The 25,764-nt window shown below is 40.4% G+C and overlaps 2 protein-coding genes across 15 annotated transcripts in view; one reads left to right on the top strand and one right to left on the bottom strand.

Annotated features, from left to right (window-relative positions):
- Positions 1-804: 804 nt before the first annotated feature.
- On the bottom strand, positions 805-3,524 carry cimip5 (ciliary microtubule inner protein 5). Its single transcript, XM_028566349.1, has 3 exons — positions 3,205-3,524; positions 2,624-2,663; positions 805-2,125 (listed from the first exon to the last, which is right to left on the bottom strand). Exons 1-3 carry the CDS (start codon positions 3,432-3,434, stop codon positions 1,928-1,930), a joined length of 468 nt encoding a protein of 155 aa, XP_028422150.1. The 5' UTR covers positions 3,435-3,524; the 3' UTR covers positions 805-1,927.
- Positions 3,525-4,716: 1,192 nt separating this feature from the next.
- LOC114546579 (CAP-Gly domain-containing linker protein 4) overlaps positions 4,717-25,764 on the top strand; it is a 92,453-nt gene continuing 71,405 nt past the window's right edge. For 3 of the 14 annotated variants that reach the window (XM_028565444.1, XM_028565443.1, XM_028565457.1), the window contains exons 1-9: positions 6,288-6,548; positions 8,160-8,291; positions 11,458-11,597; positions 12,096-12,189; positions 12,869-13,030; positions 14,950-15,068; positions 17,677-17,925; positions 23,169-23,304; positions 23,594-23,725. In XM_028565444.1, coding sequence (XP_028421245.1) covers positions 6,464-6,548; positions 8,160-8,291; positions 11,458-11,597; positions 12,096-12,189; positions 12,869-13,030; positions 14,950-15,068; positions 17,677-17,925; positions 23,169-23,304; positions 23,594-23,725 — 1,249 coding nt within the window. In that variant the 5' untranslated portion in view covers positions 6,288-6,463. The other 11 variants (XM_028565445.1, XM_028565450.1, XM_028565449.1 and 8 more) reach the window with 11 other exon arrangements.

Below are 25,764 nucleotides of genomic sequence, written 5' to 3'. Positions count from 1 at the left end.
GTATTTTGTATCTTTTCTCACTTCCGCATACATCCACTGAAACCTGATTGGCTGGTAGTGCTCGCCAGTTAGACCAAAGTATTTGAAGCTCTTTCAAGTCCTCATTTCAGAACATGCGGTGTTTTCTCTCTTCCTGTCTTCTTTGTTTAAATGAGTCTGCATTTCAACATGTTGGAAAATACTCTACTACACGTGTCCAACTCAAGGCCCGCGGGCCAAATCCGGCCCCTTTCAGATTTAGATCCGGCCGTATAGCAACTTGGGTTCACAATACATTTTGGCCCGCCTAGTTGTGCGCCAAACCAAAAACACAGGAAAGTGTTTTTGAAATGCAATTACATGTCATTCAAAGCAGAATTTGGCAGATTTGCCGACTCTGAGAGTCTGAAATTCCCTCAGAAGCAGCAGAGTTTTCATATTCGAGCTGTGAAACAGGTTGTTGTTATCAAAAATACGACAAAAAGTGTATAAAAATGTCGGAAAAAGCTACAAATTTACAAAAAGGTGACAAATGTCTGAGAAAGCCACAAAAAAGTCTGAACAAAAACAAATAAACTCTACATGTCTGGCCCATTGGTGTGATTCTCTTTTTCCAGTGTGGCCCTTAGTGAAAATGAGTTTGACACCCCTGCAAGGACCCATCCTCAGCCAGCAGTCTGCAATCACATGATGGGAAGCATCCGAGCACTGTTACACAAATACTCTGCTATCTAAGCAAACTCTTGTCTTGTCTGCTGTACTGATTAAACAGGGGGTATCATCTATAACTTTTAACATAACCAAATCAGTTCAGTACACCCAGACTTTAAAATTCAAAATCTTTATTGAAATGAGACATTGACTTCGATCCAGATTGTACAAGTTTTTTCAAATCCAACGGGGATCAACATTTTTTTTCTTCAAATTCAGACAAAAGGGGCAGTGGTTTATAACAACATAACGATATACGGAATGGCATTTTGAAGCAGCTGCAACAGCAACAACAACCTGAGATATGCTGCCGTTCACATAAAGTGCAGATGAGTGTAAGCTACATTATTGTGAGGATCACACAAATGAAAATGACTGTAATTCCATGTGTCCACCATGGAACAATGGCTTAGAGGTCCTGGAAAAACATGTAATAAATGTAACAGCAATTTTAGGCATTTTAAAATGAAGAAAAAAAAATTTAACACAATTTAACACCAAAATAAGATATATTCTAATAGCATGAGAAAGTATGATTCCCACATTTACTTATGATGGAGCTGTTTTTAAATGGTATGCTAGTTAGTTTGTTGTTTGTTGCTGCAGCACTATTTGAGTGTGCAGAAATGTTAGTGGTGATACAACCTTTTACTCATCCAAATTTGATCAGGTATCTTGTTAGATTATCAAGCAGGCTATCTGATTAAACACCTGATGGAGCTCGGATGACGTGAATCTGATCTGCTGGTGTCATCCCTCCTCACCTGTCTTTATTGGTGAGCAAATTTCTTCAACATCCACTTTTGTACTCTTTGCATATGTAAAAAAAAATGTTTTTGCCACAGTCAGCGACACTCAGATCTATCTTCATCTATGACTAAATGAGTACAATGCTGGACATAAAGTTCAATATAATCAATAAATGATTGCATATCTGGGAAACTAGCAGATGTAGGACAGCAAACATTTTCTTATTAGTCCTGACTCCCTCCTTGATATGGCTTCGAAAGTAGATGTCTGTATTTTACTTAATAATTACTCTCGATTAAAATGACAAAAACATCTAATCTAAACTCTAGGCTGAGCTATGGTGAGTGCCACACCATGCCAAACCCATCTAAGCTCCATAGAAGGACAGTGCAGTCCCAGCTTTGTAGAGTCCAGGGTAACAAGAAAAGAAGAAAGACCTGATACGCAGAGGTCCGGATGACAAGTGACACAGTGTCTTCACAGCGGCCTAGCAGGGCAGCATCTCTTGGTCCTGCTTGCGCTTGCGATGGCCTCCAGACCAGAGTAAGAGCTTGTCCAGTCTGACCAGTTCACTCCCCAGCGGAGTGGACAGTCTGCTGCCAAACATCTGGTTGGTGGTGTTGGGGACGTCATTAGAGAAGAGCGACACGTGGGTGGGTAAAGGCTCCTCTGACTTCGGCTGCCCCTACATACACACAGGGGTCAGATGTTTGTGGGCAACATTCAGCTGTACAGTATAATGGCTTGTGGAAATAAAGCTGACATTAAATCCATCAGGCACATATGAGACTTAGTAATCCTGTCATCAGTTACCACATAGGGTGCATTTTACAATACTGTCAATGACATTCTACTGAGTATTTAGACATGTTTACTTCAAGTGGATGAACCATTCTAAAGAATTTACAGTAATCGAATTTGATGAAAAAGAACAATGATGTGAAAACGTTAAAAAGTCAAATATTGCAGTGCTCAGTGCTGTAGAAAATGATAAGAATGGGCATTATTTCTAATTTCCCATGTGCATTTCAGCATTATTGAGTGTCAGGCTGTTGAATCAAATGAAAAAATATTAGAGCAAATTCATTTGAATTTACTCAGAGGTTTAGTGCCGGAAAATGTGTTTCAATTTCACAGGAATCTCACCATAATTTGTGAAATGTACATAGACATTTAGACTTACCATTTGATCATAGTTCCTGAGGAAGTTCCAGTTCTTCTCCCTGTGGACCAAAAATGTATTCATGACCTAGAAACTAATATGAACTGCCACAACTTCACTAGCTATATTTCAAGATTTTAATTTGTAATCGCCAATCATAGAAATAAAGTCATATTTAAAGCAGTGGTGTAGTCTAATGTATTGTAGTGGGTATACTGTACTGTATATGTATGGGCCAGGATGGAGGGCCATATCATAGTGGGGGGGTCTGGGTGTCCTCCCCCAGGAACATTTTGAGCGTCAAAGACTTCATTTCCTGCATTCTGACACACTTGTATGCACCAATTTACGGTGGAAATACCTTTTAATTAGCCTATGTGAAGAAAAAAAAACATAATTCAAAATATATCAAAATAATAATGCAAAGTACGTTGTTGCATGTCATTGCGCATTTTGAAGTGGGTATATGGAAATCCTGGAGCTTTCTTAGTGGGTATACTGCGTATCACGTAGACTACACCACTGATTTAAAGTCAGAAAAGTTTGAATATCTATCATATTAATATTATGCAGTCTATGATAGCTACCAAAGTCACACTCACCATTCCCGCACTCCTCTCCTCTCACTCCATACCATCTCTTTCCACACCTGGTCCTGTTTAACGGGATCACGACTGTCTGGATTCAGCTCTACGGTGACCGCGTCTCCTTTAGCGTAGCGCGTCCTGTCCGCCGGTGGCTGGCTTGATATCGGCCTGGTCCCGTTACCGTTGGCTTGTTCCCGTAACCGGTAGCCTGCAGAGGATACGCGCCTAACATTGTTTAAATCCATTCTGGTAGCTATAACAGATTATAAATCGTGCTTTACGCTCAAGTGAGCCGAGTGCGTGTAGAGAAATCACTGCCAGCCGTTTTGTTTTCGTTTCCATGGAAACGGTGTTCCGGCAAATAAACAATACTTTCACAATAAAATGTAAACAGTCCATAAATAACATTCTACTTATTTGCTTATAGGCTACACAATCAACCACAGGTAATTTACAGCAAGTAAGAAACGGTCATATAAAGCACTATTTCTTTAGACTATGTTAAAAAAAAAAAAAAAAAAGACCATTTAAAACACTGCAGCTCCTGTAACTTAGATGCACACATCAAAACAATTTAGTATAGACCATATACATATAAATATATAGACTATATATTATATAGGCTATGCATTGATTATGATATTATTAGCTTAATTGTTGGTAGCTTGCTGTAATTATTTTTGTTCCCAATGTCCAGAGGTTCTGGTTTACATAATTTTAAAAGCTATTTTCACTACAAACACAAAATAAAACAGTTAACAGCTTTTTATCTCCCTCCATCACTTTTACTGACAGGTAACCTGTAGACAGAGATTTAGAAAGAGGCAGCTATATTGTGCTGAGGGCTCTTCAAGTCGGAGGAAACCACACTGAATGTGCTCTTTCTAATATGGACATTTAACGGGAATGTGTCCAGAATAGGGCAACGCTCCCCCTGCGAAATGACCATCTGCTGAATGGGAAGATGGATAATGTTCTGTGTATGGACTTAACCCTACACAGACTGTTGCAGTAAATGATAAAGGAGGTGCTGGACTTAAAAGTATCCCCATCACATCTGTTTCACGTTGCTATACTTGAAAATATGACATTGCATTTTCAGTTTCAGAGTATAGTTTCTGTTTGTTATTTGGTAAAATATGCTAAATAATAATCTACCATTGTGTATTTGTCTGAGATGAGGAATTGTGAATTCAAAAATTTAAATAAGAAATGTAGGCCTACTTTGGTTTCCGTGTAAAGATGACCCACATTTTAGGATTTGGGAAATTATTATTTTAAATCTTTGGACATTTTCAAAATGTTTTAAATCACATTTATTCAGAAAGTTTTATTTTCATCAGAACTACACCATGCTGTTCAAACTTTCATCCTTATTTTTATTAGCTGAGGTTTATAAAGGGGTGGGGGGGGGGGGGGGGTGTGTGTGTGGGGGTTGTAGTTTTATTATGTACATTTTGAAAACCGGAAAAGTAAAATAAAAAACACTACTTTATTCTGAAAAATGAATGCTGAACAGGATGTACCTTGGCTAGCTATGTAGAACTGAGTGGGAATTGATGGAAATTAAATCCGCTTCTCAGTTTAGAGTCATTTCCCCATGAGCGAATTGAAACGAGCCTGGAGGTCAAGGTAACGCAAGTGTTTTTGTGGACTGTTAGCTAGCTATACATGACATTTATGTATATACCTAGTCGTAAAGTGAATTTAAAACGTGTAGAATGCTTGGCCCAGGATATGTGCTAACGTACGTTAACGTTACCTCTGAGGAGCTAACGTGAGTGAACATCAGAGAAAAGGCACTACATCTTACTTGGCAACTTTATTCACAATGCATGAACATAAAATACGTGGCTCATAACTGCTTATATTAGGCATTCACTAAAATAAATACGAAATGGTGTAGCCGGGTCTCAGTCGGCTTTTTAACATATGCTAGCCGGCTAGCGTAAACAGTTTACTGTCAGCTATCTAATGTTAGGATACATAAAAGATGTGCTATGGAGCTGAAGTTGATGGGGAATCAGTGACATTTGTGTTAGGGCATTTGATTAGCTAACACAGCAGCAACATCAGCTGCCTTCAGCGCTACAAACCTGTGATACGAGGGAGTGGTCACTACTGGGTAAGTCAGCTTGACCTGTCCGGCTGTAATAAGTAGTATTAACGCTAGCTAGCTAAATCTAGATTGATAGCATAGACTGCCAGTCATTGGTTGATACAGGTAACAGCCAGTTAATAAGCAGCCCAATATAAATCCACTATCAAACAACTGTGGAAACGTATTTGTGAATAACTTGGAAGACTTTTGTGGCAGTAAATTCGTAGGATGCACACAGGTGTTTTCATTATTCAGGTTGATTAGATAAGATAAGATGGACTTTATTAACTTGTGTTGACTTCGGATCAAATTGACCCATTTTCAATTGTTAAATTGTTTTATATCAGAAAATATGGGACGTAGAAATAAGCGCTGAAAATGTGTATAAGAAAAAATTAACTATTTAAGACGTTGGAAAAAAAAAAAAAAAAAAAAAGGCGTCGAAAAAGTGTTTTTTTCAAGCTTGACGGGAAGACAACACAAGGGTTAATCCCGCCCTGGGGAAATTAGACATCCCCTCAGGTTAAAGGTAACGTTAGGTGGAACTATGCTGGGAATTGCATGATGTTACAGTACATGTACAAATAAAAATGTCAGGGCTGCCTAATTAGGCCAAGTGAAAACACCTGTGTTGGTGGACCATTTGTGTGTTGGGGCTCTGAGGTTATGATATTCCATATACCTTTTTCACAGCAGAAAGTCACATTTTGGCTCGTCATAGCAGGTAAATGCACAGGTGTATTTGATAACATGACTGCATTCAACTTAGGTGAGCTAGTTCCAGGGCCCTGTTATTTTGCATGCTGGCTTACGGTCATAGTTTAGTGGGACACTTAATGGAACTGAGCCATTGTTAACCAAATTTGTTTCACCTGTGCTTTTCTGGCTAATATGACAACTCAAAATGTCTGTCTGTGAAAAAGTCTTATTTAGTGAACTTGAACCGCTCCAAAATGCTGAAACAAACCCAAGACTCCACAGTACAATGTCAGTATTGTCTCTGTCTTAGCTGTGGCAGGGAGAAATCATCGGTCAGACAGACAAACAAGGAGAGGCTTGTTGCAAAACTAGGGCATTGTCCCAGGCTACACTGTAAAGTCTAATCTCCAGACAGCCAGTTTAAGACCTGAAAGAGGCTTCAGGAAACTGCTCTCATCTCATCTCTTCGGCAACATGAAAGTTGATGCTGACCAAATGACAATTTATATTCTGTGTTTTACGTGGATCAGCTCAGGTCAATCAAATAGTCAGATAAGAAGTGAGAAGTACAATAGTTTTTGTTTTAGTTTTTCTCACTGAAGGCATTTCGACATGTCACAATAGGAAAAGCACAGGTGTAAATGAGAAAAATAATACTTCCATTTAGCTGTTTCAGTTTCAGGGTTATGGTGTGCATGCTTCCATGGCTTTCTCGGTCACTTAAATAGAACAGAGCCATCATTAATTAGTAACACATTCAAGATGTCTACTGTGAAAAATGCCTATTACCATCCTTATTACTCTTCTTGCAATATTTTCAACAATATAATGCGTTGTTCTGTTTGAGTGTGTGTAATGTGCTCATTCTACTGTTGTTAAGCTTGAAATTTGTCATATTGAAACCCCATTATGGTACCTCGAATGGAGAAAATTTTTTTTTTTTTTTTTTTTTTTTTTAGAGAGGTCACAGGTGAGGTTCAGCTAGACCTCTCTTCTGGAGCTGGTAAGGATTCAGTCTTTGGCTAATGCCAGTGGATGCTTGCTGTAAAGGGGAATTGGACAATGGTCTTTTTGGTGAAGGACAGTCTTCCTAATCACAACCACTACTTTGCTGCCCTTTTATGCTGTGTTTGTTTGCACGGTCACCTTACAGACACATTCTTTGCATTGTTGGTCTTCTGGTTGACTAGTTAGATTAGGTGGCAGTGGGGTCAGCAGTGCACACGACTGGAAAGTGAGAGTGACATTCCAGCCTGGGGAGAGTCAGAAGTGAGAACTGGCTGTAAATAGCCACTAGACCTGGGAGTGAGGGGATCATCGGGGTATAATCAGAGCAAGGGGGCGTTTCATGGAGGTTGAGGAGGGGACTGTCTATGTACTTCGTGGTGGTTATTTTGAAAAGCAACTTGGTTAGATGTTCTGCTGGACCCATAGACTAAAAGTCTATGGCTGAACCCAGTCTGTGTCTCTTGATTTTAGCTTTGCTGGACTTGGAATATCTCATGGAGATCTGTGTGTGTGTGTGTGTGTGTGTGTGTGTGTGTGTGTGTGTGTGTGTGTGTGTGTGTGTGTGTGTGTGTGTGTGTGTGTGTGTGTGTGTGTGTGTGTGTGTGTGTGTGTGTGTGTGTGTGTGTGTGTGTGTGTGTGTGTGTGTGTGTGTGTGTGTGTGTGTGTGTGTGTGTGTGTGTGTGTGTGTGTGTGTGTGTGTGTGTGTGTGTGTCCTTTTCCCCAAGGTGGGGGGGTGTGGCCTTGACCTGTCTCTTTGCTCATTTGAAAGCCATGATGTCTCTCTCATGGGTGGGCCAAATTCTGCAGAGAAAGGGGAGGTAACCTTGCTCCTTATGACCTCATAAGGAGAAGATTCCAGATCGTCCCATCTGAGCTTTCATTTTCTCAAAGGCAGAGCAGGATACCCAGGGCTCGGTTTACACCTATCACCATTTCTAGCCACTAGGGGACCATATGCAGGCTGGGGGAACTCATATTAATGTTAAAAAAACCTCAAAGTGAAATTTTCATGCCATGAACCCTTTAAGACTGTTGATACTATATATATATTTTTTTTTTAACTACCTATATATCTATATATTTTTGTAGTTCACACTGCTTTGTTGAAATTAGACCTACTTGTGTTCTAAGAACAAGTCTTCTAATATTGTTCTTGCCACAGGCCCTGAGGGGGAGATGACAAAGGAGGATGTTTCAGAGCCTGTTGATGGAGACACTGTGCTGGGCCGGGCCTCTTCCTATCAGCGGCCGGTTATCCACCAGGTGGCCTCTGCACCCATGCCCAGTGACTGTGGTGAGGATCCACACTCATGCACACTTTCATTACATATGCACAGTGGAGCTGTGTGACATTTTAAGTTAATTAACGATTCACTGCAAAGATGGGATATAAACAGATCTATGGCTGGAATTTGAAAAACGTTTTTGATCATGCAGTTGAAATAATGATCAGCTGATGAATACTAAAAATGTTATCGAGTTATGATTATTGATCATTTAATCAGTGCACTACTAGGCGTGACTCATCGATTGGTAATATTCAATGATGATGATTGAGTGAGATATCAAAATTCTCAAACCGCACTCGAATATGCTGACCGATGACAGGTGGCAGATATCCATTTCTTGCTCCTCATTTATTATTTTAATATATCCTGGCATCATTTTTAATTTTGTGAATAGTTTTACACACTTTTCATGGCTTAAGCTAACACAAAGTGAGAGTCAGATTGATTTTCAAATAGTAATTTCATTTAATTTTACATTTAGTCATTTAATGCGGTCCAGTGTGTGTGACAGAAAGTATACAGCTTAACAAATGTGTTATGTCCCTATCGTGTCTAGGGGCAGAGGACCCTAACAATTAAATAAACCCTGGGGAAAAAACCAAGGGAAAGGCAGAAACAGTTCAAGATGAATCAAATAATTTGTTGTTGAACAAACAAACAGAAAACTGTCTTCACAAAAGGAAGACAAATAAATCACAAAAGGAAAACTAAAGTGCAAAGTTTTAAACAAACAAATTAACACTAGCTTTACTGCACGCGTCTGAAGCAACACAAGCTGCTTCCACACTGGACACACTGGTTTGGTTCCCTCTGGCTCGACTCTTGCTCTCTCACAGGATCACACCGGCTTCCACTGAATTGCTCTCCAGCTCACACTGGCAATCACTAGCCCAATTCCAAAGTGAGCCCTGAGGCCTAAGGACTAAAGACTCACAGACTTAATTGATCTCAGGTGCTGTGAGTGAGTGTGTGAGTCCACATGGGCTCACATAGGTATAAATGGGATTGGGACTGGGACAGCACTTCACGAGATCAGGTTACCTTGGCAACGTTTGATAACAGATGTTGCTGACACTTGCCGGTTTGGGAATTTTTTTATTTTAAGTTTGTTGCTTTCCACACGGCCAAGGCACAGGAGACGGCTGCCTGATTCCAAACTCTTGTTTTACAAGCTGGACAAGAGGTTGGTCTGTGTTCGGTGGTTGTGTGTCGTACTGTTGTTTACCTTTGTAATTTCCGGATTTAACCTATGGTCTCCGCGGTAAACGTCACAACGCTTTGAACTGTGGGTAATTCCCTTTGGTGAAGTCTGCATTGATGCAGACTCACGGAAAGGGCTCGGTAATTGTGTACTCAAACCCTCACAGCCTTTGAAATTTGACATTGGGACAACCCTAAGCCCTTACGAATTTTGCGAGAACGCGCACCAAAGGCCGTGAGTCTGTGAGTCTGGACTTTGGGATTGGGCCAATGGCTGTTCACAGCCACTTAATGGCTCTTCCTGATTGCAGCTGACTAGCTTCAGGTGTTGGAGTGACGTCACCAGCACACACCAGAGGCCTGTACTACAAAGCAATATCAACTTGTCCTGGATTTCTTTCAGTAATCCGGCTTCACCTAACCTAACAACTGCGGTCCCGCATAACCTGTACTACGCTGGTTATCAACTAGTTCAGTCAACTCAGGGTTTCCCAATCCAGCGGCGCGCATTCACATAAAAGAGGCGGTGTTTGTGCACCACGACCAATCGCAAACCTCTACCAGTAGTTATATAAGAAGAGCAAATTATAATTCTCCATAAATATGAAGAACACAGACACGGTTTTACAGGGAAAACGCAATACAGTCGCTGCTTCCTAAAACAGGAAGGAAAGCTGGCAAAAAAAATAAATAGCCGACGCTGTAGATGTTTAAATCACAACGCTGATTAATATCACTTCCTCATCAGTCAGAAGATCTGACCATAATTACACTTGTGCTTTCCATAAACTGTCGTTGCTTTAGCCTATTATTTCAGTTGCAACCCTGGCAGTGGGAAGCAATCGTGAGAGCAAATAAAAAATATAAAAACATAATTCAAACCGATGTGCGCATTGGCGACACACGGCTCAAGAAGCCGATATGTAATTCCCTCCCATTAAAATATATATAGGCTATATTTCAAAAAAATACCCATGTTAACGGGGTTGTTGGTCTCTCAATGTTTTAACTTTTATGAGCGCACCCCTCTCTCTCTCTCTCTCTCTCTCTCTCTCTCTCTCTCTCTCTCTCTCTCTCTCTCTCTCTCTCTCTGCACCGAGCTCCGCCTGATCTTCTTTAAGAATTGTGACGCCGTTATCAATCGACCCTTTGATTGGTCAGTAGGCGGTGCCGGTTGATCTCTGATCTCCAATTTAACCTGCTCCCGACCAGGTTAGGTGTTCAGCATGAGTTACCACGGCGATTGAACCCGATAACAACTGATCCACCTTCGTAGTACAGAAAATCCTGGGTTGAGCCTTAAGTTAGCTCATTAACGGCAAATCCTGCTTCGTAGTACAGGCCTCAGAAGAGAATCACACACAAGTGGAAAACACAAACAAAACACCACAGCACGTAACAAAATGATTGATCTATTCCTAAACAGGTAATGGGCATATCAGTTGAGTTTGAAATGGAGTGGAGTGCTGACATACAATCGGTTTTTATATACCATGAATATCATGAATGAAATCATGTGGTCATTAGTCCACATACACGGCTCTTAAATCGAGCCCTCTTATGTGTAATACAGTCAGTAAAGCAAATGCAGAAGGTTTGACACTGGTTTTAAGCGTTGGTATTCACTGTGAAAGGCCAAGCCTGTTTGTTTTCAGCCTCAGTCGGGCTCTCTAATGCTTCATTTGGTTCACGGCATGCCATCCGTTGTCACATCTCATTTTCATTCGCCTCTGCAAGCACTGCAAGGGCATTTCCCAAGATTGCAAATTTGATTGAATCGATTGAACGGTGTGTTGCAGAAAGTTAATGTATGTCTGTACTGCAGAGTTTCACCCATGCTCTCTTCACATGCATATACAGGTGAAAAAGGAACATAAAGCTTTGGATTCCTAGTTCCAAGGTTCAAGGTGAATTACATTACCTAACAGTTAAACTGTATCCCTGTTGTTTTTGACATCTTACCACCTCCAGAGTTCTCCTTCTTTGACCCCAGTGAGCCGCAGTGCAAAGAGGTTCTTCTGGATCCCAACACAACCATACCAGAGCTGTTCGCTGTCCTTAGGCAGTGGGTGCCCCAGGTTCAGAAGTACATCGACCTCATCGGCAATGAGGTGACGCCATTTAGCGTTTTTCCCTGTCTGTGCTTTGATACAAACTCTTCTGAATGTAAAAGTTACAACTCATAACTCTACTCATTGATTATTCACAAATTACGACAAAACCATGCAAAATACAAAAAATCTGGTTGTTGGTGAAGGGCCTGCCAATCCACCCCCAAACCACCTCCACTCGGAGTTACACGAAATAGCTGCAATGCAGTAAATTTGCGCAGGGAAGTGCTTGTCTCAAGGGTAAAAGCAGGACATTATTTTCTCTGACTCTCATTAAATAACTGTTACCCTTGAGAAATAAACGCCTCATTTCGATGTTAGTTTGCACAACAATTCTCGTCCAAATTTAAAGATAAGTGGAGTTATGAGAGGCCCAGCTTACTTCTCATTCATCAGAACAGTGCCCCGGAGTTTCACTTTATAGCTTATCACGTAATATTTCTGCACAGTGACACTAGCGGTCCTTAGTGACACGCTGCACATCTTGTCTTTGCACAGATACTAAAGAGAGGCTGTGGTGTGAATGACCGAGACGGTCTGACAGATATGAGCCTCCTGCACTACTGCTGCAAGGCCGGGGCCCCGGGCATCGGTTAGTATTTACAGGGGTGTTGAATAAACACTCAGCTGGATCGTAAAAGTGTACACACATCTATTCCGTCTTCTCTGTTTGTTAGTTTGTTCTATTACTCCCACCACTGAATATAATCCTGTATGACTCGGTGAGCACTGCTACTCATCATTCCTTCTCCTCAAACAGTCTCTAGAGCTGACATAGTGGCCCCGTTTTGACCTGGTATTGGAATCCTATCTGAGTGATCCGATAGCTCTTTGTAGAGGTGTGAATGCACCCAGGATACATTGAGGACTCATTGAGATCCGATCACTCTGACCACATTTGGAGGAGGTGGTTTAGACCACATTTGGCCACATTCTTATAGTAGTGTGTACGCATATTTCTCCTGGCGCACATTAACGACCAGCAACTCAACTGTGAGCGGAACTACGTACTCCTAAGTATTTCTCGTTACGGAAATGATGTACGTGTTTATTTTCATATGGAGCCGGGAAGTGAGATCTGATCTCAAGTGGTCACCTACGCATTTGGAGGCACATTCTACTGCCAGGTTTAAACACACCTGTACTTAAAGCTGTCCACTTGTGATTGGATCACTTAGATCGGATTTTAATACCAGGTCAAAACAGGCCCACTGTCTGTCACTGTCTGTCACCCCCCCACCGAATCCTTGTAACCCTCCTGTGTTTCTCAGGTGATGCAGAGACTGCAGCTGGCTTTGCCCGCCAGCTCCTTGCCATGGGCGCTGATCCCAACCTTCGCTCACGCTGGACTAACATGAGGGCCCTGCACTATGCGGCCTACTTCGACGTGCCCCAGCTTATCCGAGTGGTGTTGCAGGCCTCCCAGCCTGGAGGTGAGAGCAGGGGGAAGGTCACCTCCGCAGTCATTGCAGGGCAGACGTTTCTAATTTCATAACCAACTGCAGTGCCGAATCTAGGAACCGTTTCAGATTCAGTTTTTGTCGTTGGTGTCAGTGAGGTGCGATTCTATTCTTTGGAGGCTGTAGTTTGTGCTGCATTAGGTGGTAAGGTTTTTCTAAATTTGATGATGCAGTGTGGACAGACATGGACAGTGGCAGCAAAAGTTTACTGCAGATTGATTACGTCTCTTTTAATTATCACTCATTTCACACAAGTCCATTTTATAAAAAGCACCACTCAGCAGATAAATCGTGGTTGATGGTGCTGGAGCTAAGGTGGAACAAAGAATAACAGGGAAAGCATTGTGCACCACAGTCTGTCTTGAAGAAGGTCCCTGACTTAAAGCTTACCTCAGTAAAAAATGTAGTTTTATGTAATTTAGTTTTAGTAGCCAGTTTTCCATATGCTGACAATATTTACGCTGCTGCTCGGGTACCTTTTTGTCATAGATTATATTTTGGATACTGTAATGCGCTAAATTGGTGTTCAGTCCAGTGTATTTATTATTTAAATAGCTTACATAAAAATTAAGATCTATGGGTATCTCAAGTCCAGCTTTGGTGAGTCTTTCACACATTTCACTGAGCATGTGAGGTTCCAAATGTGCCTGCGATACAGCCTGATGTTCATCACCTCTGGCCAAACAGCTGACATTGACATGTAGTGAGTAGAGAGACAAAGCCTAAAAACAGCCTCTACAGAATTGACTGACTAAGTCATGTGTTACACACATTTATAAATGACAATCCCTGTTTTACAGTATGCATGTAAACATGGTCATGATTACAGAAACACATTTATTTTACCACAATTTTGCATTGTATATCAGAAATCTGCCTTTTATAACAATATAACATGTGTTCTTAGGGAGATCAAATGATTCCCTTGTAGTTATATGCCAGTGATTATTGGGTAGCTTGACTGTGAAAATGGTAATGGTTCTGGGTTTTAGTCAGCAAATCTAAGATAGCTCTATGAACTCGGTAAACCTGATTCATCTTCATTCAACTTCACGTTCTGTTAATACACGGTGGAACTTAAAGGTCCCATGGCATGAAAATTTCACTTTATGAGGTTTTTTAACCTTAATATGAGTTCCCCCAGCCTGTCTATGGTCCCCCAGTGGCTAGAAATGGCGATAGGTGTAAACCGAGCCCTGGGTATCCTGCTCTGCCTTTGAGAAAAGGAAAGCTCAGATGAGCCGTTTTGGAATCTGCTTGTTATAAGGTCATAACAAGCAAGGTTACCTCCCCTTTCTCTGCTTTGCCCACCCAGAGAATTTGGCCAACCCATGAGAGAGAGAGACATCATGGCTTTCAAACGAGAAAAGTGGCAGTTGGTCAAGGCCACACCCCCACCCTCCACCTTGCCCCTCCCACTCTCCTCCTCAATAGCTTCAGACACAGAAATGGCACATCCTAAGGAAAGCTCATTGTGGGACTGGCTCTAGTGGCTGTAGTTCTGCACCAAGGCTGAATTATGGGAAAGAGACTTCAGATACAGTATTAGGGGACCACTAAGGTCTATATAAAAGCATCCAAAGAGCACCATGTCATTGGACCTTTAAACTCCCAGTACCCATGATTCATGTCAAATCAAGTCTGGCAAATCTTGCTTGTCTATTCTTAGTAATATGTTCAAACACAAAGTTGATGTTAATGTAGCAATACTTACAGGATTAAAAGTTTTCTGACAACTGACTGTAAATGATTTTTGGTTACTAAATTTATTATTCAAATTTGCGGTTACTATTAGAAAAGGATAGGAGACATCAAAGTGTCAAAAAATGCACAACAATCCCACAAAAAAGTCCTCCTGATTTTTTTTTTTTTTTTTTTTTTTTTTTTTGTAGAGGTAGATGCCACCTGTAGTGACTTCGACTTTGGCACCGCCTTGCACATCGCTGCATCCAACCTGTGCATGTCAGCTGTCAAATGTCTCTTGGAGCTGGGAGCCAACCCTGCTTTCAGAGTAAGTTACATTATTCTCTCCACTCACATTCAAGTGTGACAATCACGACTGTTTGACGAACGCCCCATTGACATCAGGAGAGCAGAAACTCTACACATCTTATGTTGCAGACTGAAAACTCATCTGTTCAGACTTCATCTTAGCCTTGGTTTTTCTTTTTTGAAACACTTTCATTGGATTTCAGTTCAATAAAATGTATTCAGGTTGCTTTTGTTCATTCATCACTTGTGACACACAATCCCATTTAACAAATTGCTTGATTATTTCATTAGATAGATAGATAGATAGATAGACGCACGCCATCAATCATGATGGAAATAGAAAATTCACTCCCACAATTTTCCCACCTTTCTTATGTAATGTAATCCTGGCTCCTTTATTTACTGCTTTACAAAATTGCATTAATTTGATGGGAGACCTTTTGCAAAATGAGTCCAATGCTCAATTAAAAAAATATAACCGATTGGTATCTTTTAGTTACTTTCTCGGGCCTCACATTTATTCCATTTCAGATATACAGTCTTTTTATATTTTGCACATTTCCTGTTTGGCATTTTCTGACTCTGCTGGCAGATAACACCCAAAAAGGCAACTGTTTGAATACAGATTACAGACATGTTTTGCATGGATCTACTGTACCACTTGAACATGTCTCAGTGCTCAGTCTGTCTGCCTTGTGCCTCTCAATTACAGTCATTTAAAGCCTTGGTTGAGGGGTTTGTTGAACAGCCCTTGTGGCCCGTTTGGCATCACCGTCTGTCATAGCATATATACATTCTATTGAAAGTTTCTACCCATACTAAAATGTACATGTCTCAATGTGACATTATTATCCTTTTTTATTTTTTCAGATTCATTAAACAGAAATGGTGCCTTTTCTTTGTATGTTCTAATTTTCCCACTGGAGGTCACCAAAGCACTACGCACCATAATCCAATAATTCCCAATGCTCAAAGACGAGTGCAGAGGCTCTGTCTCTATTTTTTTAGTGTGTGAATGCCAAGCTTGGAGAGCATGTAAAGGCTGGCTGATATTAAGCCACTTTTTAACCCTTTAGTTTTGAGATTTTCTGGGTCATTAATGTGTGTTCTTTATCTTGCCAAGCAGAAGTTTACACTCCACTGTTGGGAGTTTTTTTTCTCTCTGCATTATTATTTAAGATGTATCCAGTATTTGCTTCCAATTAGCCCTAGAGAAATGTTAGATCTGTTATACAAGTAATCCTCTGTATGGTTTGAAAGGACCAATATGTTTACTGTGAGTCAACCCATTTTAGTTGAATAGACCACTCATGTGGGTGTATCACGTCATAACATTGTGTATACTAATTTGATTATTACCCAAGAGAGTACACTGCAAAATGCACAGACACACAAAAAAGCCACTTTCATTTTATCTTGCTTGGAACATGTAAAACCAGTCTTTGTCAAGTTCAGGAGAAAATGTAGTTTAGTGGAAAAAAATGTGTATCGAATCACTATCGTGGCTGATAGTGATTCGATAGACAATTAGTTTTTTGTCAGAACCGTATAGCATAGATATAGGCATTGATTTGTGATGTACTTGAATGCACTACCTTCCAGATTGTGTCACTTTCATTTGAAAAATGTCAGTGGGGGCTAGCAGTGGAGTATCAGGCATGATACCAGAGCCAAGAAATTCAGTTTAAAATCTCTTTCCCTTTTGAGTAAAGGTCAAACTTGGAAGTGGTTTAGTTTGATATTTCTCTTCTCTGGCTCAGCAGAGGTTAGTCACAACAAACTTTGGATTTGAGCAGTGGAAAGTCTTTTTTTATAGGGATGGAAAAATAAAAAATGTTGCTGGCCTTTCATGCTTCCCTTACCACACGTCTTATGTCATTTTCATTTTAATTACATTTTATTTATAGTTTTTTTCATTTTTTTTTTATTATTATTATTAAAAAAACAACCACAATTAACTGAACATTTCTTTTCTTGGACCAGTGCTGTGAAATGGTGTCTCCAGAGACAGCACACAAAACAGCACAACACATTCGTTCAAGCCACTGATGAAGTGGTGTGTACATAGGCTCAGTGTTAGAGAACATATGATACAACAGACCATAACAATGAAAGACAAGCTCCTTTTTCATGTTAACAAAGACCACTTGTATTTTTGCTGGAGGGGATGGCGAACACAAGTGTGCACAAGTTTGCCCCAGTTACTCCAGCACAGTAGTGCTGAAAGAGGTCTCCTCGTCTGTCATGCCTTCACAGCCACTTGGTCTTACTGACTCTGTGAGACTCTTTCAGCCACCTGACTAAATTTCCATGTCATGTGCCTGCTGATCAGCTGCTTTGAAACACACAGAGGGGACATTCTGTTCTGTGAGCAGAGCTAAGATTAAAGATTCTTTAAAGCCCAGCATCCTTATCACAGAAGTGAAAACTGAACCTTTGGATAATGGAAGCAAAAATCAAAATTTTACTTTTTGATGTCCATACAGCCCTGTCCTTAGTGAGGTTGATACCGCATGTGATATAATTTATATTCCTTTTAATTGGCATGCTGGCAAATTAAAAGAGAATGTTCTTATTCATCATTTTAGCATCGATCTTCTGTGCTTTTATCTTGTCTCTACCTACAGAATGAAAAAGGGCAGTGCCCAGCAGACATGGTGCCTGACCCCCTTGACATGCCCTTGGAGATGGCAGATGCAGCCGCCGTGGCCAAAGAACTTCGGACTTTGCTGAGACAGCCTTTACCCAGACCCAGCTCCCCTCTGCCCCTCACTCTGCAAGCCCAGTCCCTTCCTGTTCTCTCCGATAAGGCCAGGATACAGCTCGCCACCATGGGAATCCGACTAGGGGACCGTGTGGTGATAGCTGGACAGAAGGTGTGTGGTAGGTCACTATTAAAAGGCAAGAACAATTATAAATATCTTCATTAATCCTTTGATTGCAGCATTTTCAGTTTTACCTAAAGCTGTGCCAAGCTTTATTTTTGAAATATTCACCTTTTTCATTTGCCATATTTCGGGGTACAATAGAGAGAAGCTTCCCAACCTGATTAGCTGAATCTAAATCAGTGAACACTTCTCCAGTTACAGGGAGAACCTCTGTGGAGTAAACTGACTCCTGGCAGCATTGAGTGAGTGCTGTGATTATTGCATCTACTGACAGTGAAAACGTATTGCTAATCTCAACAGAGCTCCACACTAACCTTATACATTTGTAGCCGTGGTACCTGCATTTTCACCAGGAGGGCCTAAATGTGGGGAGGTTCACACAATTCCAATCCACCCCCCTTTTGTACAGTAGTCAGAACAGCCAGCATGAGTCACTAGTGCCGTGACAAGAACATCCCATCCTACAAATTGGGAGCACCAGGCTAAGCTGGAAGCAACCAGACTGGAGTTTGAACTCCAGTCCCTGCAGTTATCCAAATGTTCACATTATCAATGTTTTCTCTGTGGATCACTACAGAGGCATTACAGGAGGGGGAGCAGACTCACTAATGCACACACAGCACATAGATACTCGGTGGCACTAAGCAGATTTATATTCGCTTATGTGCATAAAATGGTTAAATTCCTGCCATGCCCTTTTTAAATTGGAAGAGAATGCACTGATCTTTTTCCATGGGATTATTGATTGAATTGATATAGCCTACATAAACCTACTCCTTTAACAACTGCACATAAAATTAAAGTGCACAGCATCAATGGCCAGTAAAGCAATAACGTATAAAAGATTGATATACAAACCGCCTTTTCCTGTAGCCACATCACATCAGTGCCATGCAGCTGTGTCGCGATTTATCCTAAACACAGAAGCTTTGGTTAATTTTTCAATTATTTCAGCCCTCAACCAAGAAAAAAAAGTTTCCAGTTGCTAAGCAACACCCTTTTGGCATCCTTCCAGCATTCAGGGTTATGTTTGACAGTTAATTCTGGCATATCATCAACATTCATCTAAACATGTTTAAATTTATCTAACTCCGATTGTGTCAAATGTCTGGTAAAAGTGTTAAAATGCTTATACTCTTTGCCTATGGATCATCCTCTTCTCTTACGTATATCTATATTCTTGAACCTTTTATTCTTTAGCTGTACCATGGTGTGCACAGCTGGCATTGATAATGAGCTCAAGTGTTAGAACATTGATAAATAAAGTGTAAACAAAGGGATACACTGAAGTTGTCACATACCAGCACTGCATTTATTTAAGTCTCTTGACCAGTCACAGTGTAATTGTAGTGTATGTATATAACATGTTCTTTAAAGCATGTAGTTTACTCTTTAGCTGCGTCACATGCTGTAGCTGGTCTACACGTTAGCATGTGCCTGATGACAGGTTTTTTTTTTTTTTTTGCTGTTTAGTTTGTTTTATTGCATTAACCTTCCTTTCAGTTAATTAAACCAGTCCTTACCTATGAATTTAGTCAACAAAATCCATCCAACAACCAATTTACTTTTGCCCAATTACTTCATGGAATGCAAATAAATACTATAGTGTGGCTGCTCAACCTAACCACCCAACGTCAGCATGGTGGTGTAAGCCATGTGTAATACTTTTGACAAGAAGCGCGCTTCGAAAGCGGTGGAAGTTTAGCCCCATAGGTCAAATAATTTAGTTTTCTAACTTTGTTCATGGCACAGTCCAATTTTGACTATTTGCTACGCAGTGCTCCTGCTCCCAAAATGAAGTGAAAACCCCAGAAATCTGTGCAAAACTTTGCCAAACCGGCCTTTTTTTACAATGACTGATGTTTGCCTTTAGTCATCACGCTGAAAGCATGTCCCCAGTCCAACCTGAATTTGCCTAGTGATCCAACAAAAAGGTGAAGGAGACATCCCCTTTTGTGCCATTGGAACAAAATCAACACACATCTCTGTTGCAGTCATTGGCGCTTCAACTCGGATGCCCAGTTGAGCAATATCCGTGACCGCCTTTCTTTCATCACTTACAGCTGACTTTGCAATTAAGGTAGACATTTACTGTCTCTGCCTAGTACCCCAAACGCATACATACATACATACATACATACATACATACATACATACATACAGTAACCATTTCTGTATATGTTATCTTTATTGTGTCCAATGTTGGCATCTAATAGTATCACTTGTGCACCAACACAGATTGGGGAAAATATAGAACGGGAATGTGGTTTCCCAATTATTTGGTATTGCTCTTGGAAACTGCTTTTCTACATTCCTTCTTCAACCATAGACAAGTTGAAGTGCTCTGTTCGGTACTTTTGATACTGGCACCGTTTTTTTGCACACTGCTGGCATGTTCGCTAAATTAGTTTGTGCCTGTGCTGTAAGCTTGCAACATGATAACTACCAGAATAATGAAAAATGGCAAATAATTAGTAAATGAACCAAAAGGAAATGCACTTTGTCATCTCGTGGACTGGACAGAAGACCACTATTATACAGTGATCACAAACCATACATGTTGTAAAAGATAAACTTGATTTTTGAAGTCTGAAGTTCAAATGTTCATTGATGTGTTCAGTTACCTCTTGCAGTCCTTTACCAGTACTAATACCCATTTTTTTTTTTTTACCTTACCTCAGTGCTACCACATTGAAAAAGTCAACTTGATCAGCCTCTGAAAGCTAAACATCCATTTTGCAGTGACACCATTTTACAAGTAATGTCAATGCCATTTCATAAGTGTGCTCTCATTCCTGCAAGATCACCGAAAAAAACAAATTGGGTACGGTTACTGCACAGTGCTACTGTAGAACAGTGTTTTGATTTTCTTGAACCCTGTGGCATAAAAACAAAATTGTAATGATTGTAAAAATCTTTGACGGCGATCCTGACAAATGTTGCTTATTAGATCAGGGAGTGCCTTTTTGTACTCTTGAGGCTGAGGAGTTTATTAAATTTCAATGGAGCCTTAAATTTGTACAATATCATTGCGTTTAGGGCCATAAGAGATAATAACATGGTGAAATGGTTGGTGTCGCCACGTTTTTATGCTTTTAAGAAAGTGTGAGTTTTGACAGCAGTTAAAAACAACGTCCCTGGCTCAGGGAACCCCAACTGAATTTTCTCCACCTGTTTGTCAAAGTAAACAATGGCTTTAAGGCTTTTCAGATTTACCATACAGGTGCTGTACTTAAAGGTTGCAGATAAATCAAGAGTCAGTGTGGGTAGAGGGTGAACTGTTTACACACATTATGTTGCTAGTGTTGGTAAGTGCAAAGTGGTACAGTACAGTTGGCCTGTTTCTCGCCATTAGTTTTGCATTAGCCTAACTGCTACAGAAAGACTTGCGCAGCAGTTTACTGCACACATTTTGAAGGAAATGCTTCATGGTGAAAATAGTTGGATAAATTGAGAGCAGCAAGCATTTAAGCTTTAATAATCTTCAAACACATCTGCCTTTCACATTGCAAGCCCTAACTAGCATTGCCGACTTGAGTTTCGTTTCACATCTGTTGATCATTTTTCTGTCTATCATTGCCAGCATCCCTATGGAAGAGCCATGATGTAGGCTACTGTATGGCAGCCTGGTAGTCCTCTATCCTCAAAACGAGTAGACGATAAGAAAATACTAATTCTAACCCAGTTGGACATTTGCTCTTAAAGAATGAGCCATAAATAGATTTCTGTGCCACACTCACTACGTTTACATGCACATCATTTTCCGTTTTTTGCCCTAATTCCGAAAAAGATGATATTCCAACTAAGCTGTTTTACATGGCTGTTGAAAGTGAATATTCCACTAATAGTCCCGTTGGATGTAGCCGTGCAAACTAGATTTTTTAAAAGTTTACCAGCGGCGGCGGACTTGTTGGACCGTGCAAACACACAGTGTCCCTCTTTCATTCCTTCAACCAGCTTCTTGAAAAGGTCGGTGTAGCGATGTGTGCACAGATCCAAAAACCTGTTGATATCCAAGTCTTTGATAATGTTTAAAAGTAGCTGTGATTCTCCTTATCGGGTCTCCAGCTTTGCAAACTTTTGGCTGGTTGGTTTGTGTACAGAAACCATAGCAACGCACAGAGTTGACCAAAAGCCTGCGGTAAAAACCCAGATTGAGGCGCATATTCCGAATGTGCTATATACACGTCCAAAGAATGCCTCTAAAACCCGAATAATACTGGAATATCCCACGTCTTAATCGGAAAATGCTATATTCGGAATAAGGCCTTATTCAGAATATCCAACCGGAATATGCTGTTTACATGACCTGTATCAAATTTTACATATTGTCATATTCGGAATAATAGTGGCATATTGGTGTGCGTGTAAACTGATTGAGAACAGCATTATAGTGTGCCAAGTGGAATACAGTACAGGCCAAAAGTTTGGACACTCCTTCTCATTCAATGTTTCTTTATTTTCATGACTATTTACATTGTAGATTCTCACTGAAGGCATCAAAACTATGAATGAACACATATGGAATTATGTACTTAACAAAAAAGTGTGAAATAACTGAAAACTAAAAAATGTCTTATATTTTAGATTCTTCAAAGTAGCCACCCTTTGCTTTTGCTTGGTGTTCTCTCAATGAGCTTCATGAGGTAGTCACCTGAAATGGTTTTCACTTCACAGGTGTGCCTTGTCAGGGTTAATTAGTGGAATCTTTTCCCTTATTAATAAAAAAGCAAAGGCTGGCTACTTTGAAGAATCTAAAATATAAGACCTGTTTTCAGTTATTTCACACTTTTTTGTTAAGTACATAATTCCAAATGTGTTCATTCATAGTTTTGATGCCTTCAGTGAGAATCTACAATGTAAATAGTCATAAAAAGGAAACGCATTGAATGAGAAGGTGTGTCCAAACTTTTGGCCTGTACTGTACATTGGCTAATTAAAACTCTTATCTTCCCTGTTCTTTCTGGCACAGTGTCATGCTTTGATCTATATTTTCCCTTTTAATTGTTTGTTTCTTCTGCTGCTTTTAATTAACATCGACATATCAAATGTTTTTGAGTTTCTGATAGGGATTCTTCCCTTGACATAATGCACCACATGAAAATGTTATTTCACTGCTCAATGCAGCGGCCAGTTCTTTTGCTGCACGTCTTGTTTTTGTTTGGATTTGCTTTGCACACTGTGTTCATATTTGTTTTGACTCTCTGTGGTATAAAATTGTGTGCACACAGGTTGGAAGCCTGCGATTCTGTGGTAGCACTGAGTTCTCTGGAGGCCTCTGGGCTGGAGTAGAACTAGACAAACCAGAGGGGAAGAACGATGGCTCAGTAGCAGGGGTTCAGTATTTCACCTGTCGAATCAAACATGGTAGGTCATGCCACAGCATAGCACTTAAAGATCAACCCACTCGCTCAATCAATTACTTCTACCATTATTGACTTTATAGGACTTAATTGGTCCAATTAGGTTTTCAGCGGTATCTTATCTAACAGGAAAATTATGGAAACAAATACAGGAGATTTGGCCTTTTTGTTAATTGTTTTGAAGTTAGCACATGCGATGTGTTTTTTTTTTTTTTTTTTTTGTGTCTTATCACTGTATATCTAGACTCACCAATAATCTTTTGACTATAGTTAAAATCTGTCTTTTTCCACAGGAATCTTTGCGCCCCTATCTAAGATAAGCAAGCCTTTGGAAAGACATAAAACCAGCACCAGAAAGACGTCTACACCCGTACGCCCCCCTCGTCGCATTGACCTATCCCGCATCACCTCCAAGATAAGCACAGGTAAGGAACAAGTTGCAAACGGCTCATAAAACTTCGGCTTTTGACGCGTTTGGTATTCGATGAGGATGTAAAAAGGATACGTATGATACATCATAGAGGAATTGTAAGAAGTGTCAAGTGTCATAAAGCCATGGATGGTTGAGCACTGCTCCATCTGCGTCAGCGTGAGGCTCACAAGTTTTTGTAAGAATGAGCTTGCCTGCAGAGTTCTGGCACAAAGTACTGTAAATTAAAAAATACTTTTATCAAGTCATAACATAAACTACAAAGGCAGTGAAACTGAACCGCCTGTAGGGCCCTGAGGGCAAAGACGTGAAGTTTTGTGAACACAGGAAAAAAAATTTACCAGTGGCAACTGTTTCTTCATGTCAAAGGTAATCTTATGTACTGTTCCCTGGAGGGGACCAGTGGATACAGTATTAGAGACCACATATCATATGATAAGGGAAGAACTGCACCAACCTCATAGAAACACAAACATTTTGGAGTAATGATATTAGCCCGATGAATGGCCTCCCAATATTGCCTGTTAATCGAAGAAATAATTCTTCAAGTACGCTCACTTAAGATTGGTCGGGACATAAGCTTAGAGTACTAGCATCAATAGAAACCATGGCCCATGCTTGTCCGTTTTGTCATTACCTTGGGGAAGATGTGCTGAAAGGTGTTGGTGGTAATGGCTTCCCATTCTCCACTAACAGGATTACAACAGTGTCCACATCCTGTGTGATATTCTGATGATTCTCAACCATCCCTCTGCTATATAACTAATGTAGTCATCATTATTCATACAGTCAAATATATTATTAGTAAAAGGCTAAACTAGGAGTTTTAGCATTTTCCACAAGCACCATGTGAATTGTCAGTAGAATTCATCCTTGATCGATTCGAAACTTTTATTGGCACAGTTTGGAGGATCCAGGCGGAGACAATCGCTTCAAAAAGCCATAAAGATAAAAAATTGAGGGGAGTCTCAAAGATTGCAATCCACTTCTCTAAGTAATGTAATTAGTGATTGCTCAAACTAAATGTGTTTTGGCGACCAGTTTATGATGGAGGTCATCCCTGCTAGTGAAACCAGGTCATTGCAGGTTATTGAGATGTAATTGTCTGCACACGGCTGTGTCTCAAACCGCACACTTCTGTCAGTATACTGCTAATGTGCACTGACCACTTACTGCCGTAGTGCCCACTTTGGATGGTTAGTGTTGTCCCAAACGGAACACTTATGTTAAAACACCGCCTCTGAAAATCTGACGAAACTCTATTAAACTGACCTTTGTTGATCTGAAATGAAGACAGATTCAGCAACTGCATGGCCTATTTCTCGCTTAAAATGTTTTCAGAAACACGTTTCGGTTAACTATTTTCGTAAAATACGAGATCGTATTCTGAACGAGCCGCCATTATGCTCTGTTGTGAAATCCGGGAGAAGCCAGACCCGTGTGACACGTTCGTCCAATCAGCTGCCAGTCGACGTCCCTGGTCCCTTCCCTTTCCGCTGCGTAGTCAAGATGGCGCCCATTTAGTGCGCGTAGTGTCCATCATTCCACACTGAATTTTTTGACCGTTTTTAGGGGGTCATCCGGGTACTTTCAGTGCTCTGACTTTTTGCGTTATCTACACTATATACTTAAAACTAAGTGTTTTGAAGTGTGCAAGTAGGTGGTTTGAGACATTGACTAATAACTTAGATGAGGGGGCATACTGTGACAGCAGTCCTATTCAGTAATAAGCATTGAAACCTATGCTGTGTGTTGTCTTATTACATGTTTTCATGTCTCTTCACTTTGACCTTACATTATCATCTCCTAATTAGTCAGATAAACAAGAATGGAATGTCTATTCATCATTGTAACAGTATTACAATAAGTATATCAGTAAGCAACGGAATCTCTTAAATATGCATGAACTATGTATTTCGTCAACATCAACATAAACAGTATTAAGTCTAGTAAAAGGAAATGTGTTTGATGTAATTTAAAAAAGTCTTTGTTGCTGTATTAATAGTAATTGAGGGAGCAAAGTCATTATAGATT

Source organism: Perca flavescens, chromosome 20 (assembly GCF_004354835.1).
Source record: "Perca flavescens isolate YP-PL-M2 chromosome 20, PFLA_1.0, whole genome shotgun sequence".
In the NCBI taxonomy this organism is placed as follows: domain Eukaryota; kingdom Metazoa; phylum Chordata; class Actinopteri; order Perciformes; family Percidae; genus Perca; species Perca flavescens.
Note: the sequence above shows the minus strand (reverse complement) of the source record. Positions and strands in the feature narration are given on the sequence as shown.